General features: G+C 37.9%; 1 protein-coding gene across 2 annotated transcripts in view; it reads left to right on the top strand.

The window, feature by feature from the left end:
* LOC107694190 (lysine-specific demethylase 7A-like) overlaps positions 1-6,360 on the top strand; it is a 28,924-nt gene that overhangs the window by 11,311 nt on the left and 11,253 nt on the right. For both annotated transcript variants that reach the window (XM_016493828.1, XM_016493829.1), the window contains exons 2-7: positions 1,037-1,122; positions 1,209-1,326; positions 1,507-1,667; positions 3,251-3,392; positions 3,579-3,765; positions 3,932-4,094. In XM_016493828.1, the coding sequence (XP_016349314.1) occupies positions 1,037-1,122; positions 1,209-1,326; positions 1,507-1,667; positions 3,251-3,392; positions 3,579-3,765; positions 3,932-4,094 (857 nt within the window). The remainder of the gene's footprint in view (positions 1-1,036; positions 1,123-1,208; positions 1,327-1,506; positions 1,668-3,250; positions 3,393-3,578; positions 3,766-3,931; positions 4,095-6,360) is intronic.

The following is a 6,360-nucleotide window of genomic DNA, read 5'->3' as shown; positions in this document are numbered from 1 at the left end:
CGGCGGCCTACAGTGAGCAGAGGCCGGGGGCTAGCGTGAGGAACAGCCGGAGGGTTAGAGTGAGCAGAGGCGGGTGGGCTTGAGAACGGCGCGGCCTGGCGATTTCGACGAAGGAGCGTCCGGAAGGACATGTGACGACTCCGGGCTGGATTCCGCTTCGTCCACGGTGAAAGCCGATCCGGCGATCCACAGCGCAAAGTTGTAGTATTTCCTCAGCAACCAGCACAGATCAGCTCCAGGCATGACGAAGCAGATATCGTCCTCTTTTGGAAGACCAAACAAAGTAGTTTCGCTTTCACTACGAAGCACACAGCGCCTTCACGACATGGCGATGGCAAGAACAATACTACAGCGAGAATAAAAGTTATGCCTTCTTTCTTTGCGTGAACATTTGGGCGGCGTTATGCAAATCTTCCCACATAGTGATGTAGATATGCGGGGGCGTGTTAGAACGAGCCATTTTAGGTAGGCGTGGTTGACTCTTAACTTTTATAAAGAATATCTCTTTGGATTTGAGACTTTAGTCTTTGTAACTTTACAGATCTTCTTTATGCACCAAAAGCTTTAACACTCCAAAGAGAAAGGAAAAATTTAAATCACATCATATGACCCCTTTAAGAAATTTCTATGGTATCAAAAAATTTTATATTGTAAAGACCATATCTAAAGCAAAAATAACTATATTGTGATATATATCATTATCTCGTGAAATAAAATTACTCGTATCGTGATCTAAGATTTTGGTCATATCGCCCACCCCTAACTTGACACTATCGATATTTTTGTTTTATTGTTGTATTAGTGTATGAAGTGATGTTTAGTGATGAGTTCTCATCCAAAGAAAAGTAAATTATGTGTTGCTTGCATAGCTAATGGCTAAAAGGATGCTGGCTAACCTCAAATTTAAATTTTTAAGAATTAGACTAGTTTGTGTTCTTTGCTAGTGGGTACTGCAACATTCATATGGTTGTGGCAGAATTATATTAGGGTACGTATTCTGCGTTTTTTAAATTTAATTTTATTGTATTTTTTTCAGTTGTGTTCATGTAGTGGAGCACCATGCTGCTGATATCGATGTTTATCACTGTCCCAACTGTGAGCCCATCCATGGACCCTCTATGAGTAAGTGTGTGCATCTACACGTGTTTCTAAATTGCTTTTGTTGTGTTCCAGGATTAGGCTTATTAATTTTTCCTTCTCTTTTGCAGTGAAAAAGCGCAACAACTGGCACAGGCATGACTACACTGAGCCAAATGATGGCACACGCCCCGTTCAGGCAGGAACTGCTGTGTTTGTACAGCAACTCCAGGCCAGGAGCTTTGCCAGGTACAAGCACCTCTGGACAAAAACTTGATTAGACCGTGAACTTTCCTACTTTGACTTCTAATGTGTTTTTAGGATATAATCACAGTCATTAGTTACATCTAGTTATGGCTTTGGAATTTGCACCTACCTGATAAGATTTACAACTTACAATGATTTCTGTGTGTCTTGGCTGTTTCAAAGTGGCCATGAGATTCTGGTGCCAATGCAGGGGAGCCAGGTGACCCAGCGCTACCTGGAGAGGGAGGGCTTCCATTACCCCATAGCGGTCCATGACCTGGATGGACTGGGTCTTAAACTGCCCCCTCTGTCGTTCTCTGTCAGCGATGTGGAGCATTATGTGGGTAAGAGCTCAGTGTGCGCACACTGCTTTTACTGTCTTTCAGATAACAGCTCGAGAGAGTGTCTGGCAAGTGGGGCACTAGAGCAGAAGAGACGCAATTAGATCAATAACACATTTGGAATCATAACCAGACCCCCTGAAATTTGTGCAATAGATACATACATGTATACACACATGTATTTATATGCACACATATATATTTCAAATAAATGCTGTTCTTTTAATGTTCTATTAAGCTTTCTATTTATCTATAGAGCCAACTCCTGTACAGCTGTGGAGGTTATCTTCTCTCTCCTCTACATTAGGCCTAAAACATTTCATCTCCAGTTACAAAGCTGTTGTACAGCACAGTCAGTCTGAGCTCAGATTCCCAATAGGGCTGTTTTATCTCAACACTTATGTTACATGGCTCCCTCTTTCGCACGCCGCTGATCTTTAAGCTGGAAGTGTTTTAATAGTAACAGGTGTCGAGGGGAAGAGTTGTGTGTGTGTGTGTGAGGGAGACAGAAAGAGTGGGGGGAGCGGGCCACCCATCAGATCATGTTACCCAGCCAGTTGGGCACAGACAAAAGGCCACTAACCTTCTCTGTCTGTCGTTTCCTCCATTTTCTCCCTACACCTGCTTTTCTTTTCTTAGAAAAGATAAACACGCATTATAAGAAACACTCATTCTTCCATATATGGCCAGAGAAGCATATTGTTGTGTGTGTGGTCAGACTTTAACCAATTGTATGCGACATTACTTATCCGAACAATTTTAAACAAAAGTCAAAGGTATAATTACCTAAAATTTTTGACATCATCATGTCATTCCAAATCTGGAATATTCAGTGGAACATAAAATAAGAGGTTTGGCAGGGTGTTCAAGCTGCTCTTTTCCATATAATGAAAGTTCATGGGGACTGGAACTGTCTTAAATTTCAGTCTGTTCCTCAAGAAAAGTTATGGAAGACTTTGAATATAGTGTACTAGTTGTATGGTCTACTTTTGTTAGATAATGGAAATTTTGTCATTTTTGGAGCTAATTTTCTGTAATTGAAATGTAATAATAAAGCTAAAATAAAGTAAAATATTGGATGAAAAACTTAACTTCAATGAAAATTAGAAATGCTGCCTTGGAATTTGAATTTGAAATACTAAAACTGAAATAAAAAGTTAAAGCTATATAGAAATTATAAACTAATTAAAATTACAAAAGCACATAAAATTACTAAAACATAAAAACATATCAGCTTGGATTCAAAAGCAGTGCAGAGTTTTGCAGTTATGTCCAGTTCCCAAATTTGGCCTTGAGCCTTTCTCAATTATGTGTTTGTGGGACTGTTCGTCCAGCTGTTCCCTGTCATCAGACGCTGGCCAGCTGTGTGTGTGTTGAGGGATTGCAGTCACTTCACCGCCAGCTGTCCAGTGCTGTTTCCGGTCCTCAGCTGTCATTCATGATTTGCGGCCCTGCAGCTGTGTCTCTCAAAAGCCTTGTTACAGACTTTGTGTTTGTGAAACCGACATAACAGAGAATTTATATATGAGAAAATCTGTCCTGTAAACACACACCCAATTTGAAAATGTCCCACTTTCTTTTTCCAGGTGCAAATAAAGTCATTGATGTGATTGATGTCGCAAGACAGGCAGACAGCAAGCTCAAGCTGGGAGAGTTCGTGAAATATTACTACCAACCTGAACGACCAAAAGTGTTGAATCTCATCAGCCTGGAGTTCTCTGATACAAGGTATGTCTGTGTGGGAAACCATCATTTTCATTTCTATGCAACATAACTTAATTTTTATTTTTTTACTGGTTAAAATTGCAAAGTGATAACACTTAACTAGCATTCAAATAGGTGTTGTTTCATTATACATTCAACACATATAAATGCTTGTTTGAAGTTTGATTTTTGTCTTCTGATCTGTTTTAGGATGGGCAATTTGGTGGAGGTTCCTGAAATTGTGCGGAAGATGTCCTGGGTGGAGAACTACTGGCCTGATGACTCGTTCTTCCCCAAACCTTTTGTGCAGAAGTATTGCCTCATGGGAATGAAAAACAGTTACACAGACTTCCACATCGATTTTGGAGGAACTTCAGTGTGGTATCATGTTCTCTGGGTAAGAACTGAGGCCTGTTTGATGACGTGAATCTGTTTTATGAAGTGTACTTTTGTATATCGCCATCCAAATGGTTTCTAAATGGCAATTTGTGGAGATCCGGTCATGTGGTGTTACTGTTATATAAGTGATAAGCGCTGATAAGGCTGCTTTTTTTTTTTTGCAGGGGGAGAAGATTTTCTACTTGATCAAGCCGACCAAGGCTAACCTTGCACTATATGAGTCCTGGAGCTCATCACCCAATCAGAGCGAAGTATTCTTTGGCGATAAAGTCGACAAGTGTTACAAATGTGTGGTGAAGCAGGGAACAACCATCTTCCTCCCCACTGGTGAGAACACAGAATTGGCCAAACTTCTGTATTATTTTTAGTGTCCATTACAAGATTATGCCCAGTTTTCATTAGGTGCCCAAATAAAATGAGTTCAAATTCATTTTAAATTATTAATGAAATGATGTTCAAATTAAAATATAATATAAATATATAAATATAAATATTCATTAAAAAAATGTTTCATGTCAAAAATGCCAGGGTGCTACAACTGTCTTGATATCAAATAAACAATCATCATTAAAATAATGAGGGTCTTAAAGAAAAACTTAAGTTGGTTGTCATTATCTTATAATAATAATATTATCATAAATCATGTGGTGCAACCAACATGCAGAAACAAGAGATTATATTATAGATTCCTTCATGACTTTGTGTCAAGGTCAATAAGTCTCTTAAAATATCCAAAATATTTTGGCAAGAAAAGATCAGTTCAGGTTATAAAATGTCATGTGGTGTGACTCCCCAAAAAGTAATGATATATATAATTTAATAATTCCTGATATTTGTAATGTCATGAAACCTTGAAACATACATTTATAAACATTTTTGGAAAAGATGATTAAGATTTGTATACTCGCATGTTCAAGGCGTAAGGAAAAAAATGGTATTACTTTTTATTTGATGGTTACGCCACATGACATTTTTAGTGTCAAATTCTGTAAATATTTCTCAAAACCATATGAAATCAACAGGAATACAAGGAGTACATTGCCAAGAAAAGTAGATTTTTTTTGGTTCTCTTATTTGTCATTGACCCAAACAACAGCACACCTTTTGTGTCCTTGATTGACCCCTCGACACAAAATAGGATGTGCGTTTTCGTAGAAACACGTACGCGGTACGGCAAGGCGAAAATAATCTCAGGCGGTTTCCCAGAGCTCCTGCCAGGAAAATGTGGATCAGCGTCCAACACCGATGACCCTTGTTATAGTGGGAGTGTTGGGCAACGTGGTAAACAGAATAAAAACACTCTGAAGGGGCTGTGATGCAATTCAAATGCGTCTCACCAAATGGAAAGAATGTAGAATGAAAAGTATCTGGGTGTTATTTTAATCACCCGTCAGAAGCGCTATGTTAATTCGGCATGCATTTAGAGGGCTATAAATGGTCTTTTTAGCACTGCTGAGGTAGTAGACGCAGCTCTTCTCGGGGCAGGGATTCATTATCACAGCATGTGTGTTTGTGTGTGGAAGTGAGCATGTGGGTTTCCCTCCTCAAGCAGAACGTCACGTATGACGAAGCAGAAATCCCCCTGTTGTTTAGCAACTTGTCTGCACACGGTGGCCAATACACATGCAGTTAGACGGAGAGATAAAAGTGATATTTCTGTCAGTGGCGGTGTGGTGTGGGTGTGAGATGACTCTATATTTGGCTTTCGCTGATGTGTATTTGTATGTCTTTGTATACACACTGGTTACTGTTGTGAATTGTGTGTGTGTTCAGTGTATTTTGCTGACGTCTATGAATGTCAAGGCTGAACAGTGTTGGAAAGGTTACTTTGTAAATGTTACAGATTACAAGTTACCCTACTTAATGTAATAAGTAGTGTAACTATTTCTAAATTCCTAGTTAATCAGCTTTTACACAGGTTGTAGTCTAAAGCTTTCAGCAGCAATGTGGATTGATGTAATTGGTAGACTTGGTGTGCTGCAAATTCATACAAGAGAACCAGGCAAAAGCATCAGAATGGCATCGCTTTACTAAACGGCCTCGTGCTCATTAAAAACAGGCAAAGCAACAAATTAATATTATTCAACATATTCTAACTTTTTACAGAAAATATTAAGATGTAACCCCCTTTGTAATCATTAACGTTTTCATAAGTAACTAGTTTAATTACACTATTTTTTCTCGGTAACTGTAACGGATTACAGTTATGTTTATTTTGTAATTAAATTTGTGAGTAACTTGTGATAGTCTCTGAAGCATCACTTAGTTGTTCTATATGAAAGTGATATTTGTATTGTAATGTTGTGTTTTTTTTTTGTTTTTTTTTTAAAGCTGGAAATATTTAACCCAGTCTGGATAAAATTTAAAATGTTAGATTTAATTACAATTTTGTTAAATTAGAATATTAAATTTAAATTAGTGCTGTCAAAAGATGAATCGCATCCAAAAATAAAAGTTTTTGTTTACATAATATATGTGTGTACGGTGTATATTATGTGTATATATAAACACACACAGCATATATTTTGAAAATATTTACATGTATATATGTATATTCATATAAATTATATCATATATAAATATATTTAATATA

The sequence above is a fragment of the Sinocyclocheilus anshuiensis genome, unplaced genomic scaffold (assembly GCF_001515605.1).
Source record: "Sinocyclocheilus anshuiensis isolate Anshui unplaced genomic scaffold, SAMN03320099.WGS_v1.1 scaffold1003, whole genome shotgun sequence".
In the NCBI taxonomy this organism is placed as follows: Eukaryota; Metazoa; Chordata; class Actinopteri; order Cypriniformes; family Cyprinidae; genus Sinocyclocheilus; species Sinocyclocheilus anshuiensis.
This window is presented reverse-complemented; position numbering and strand designations above follow the sequence as displayed.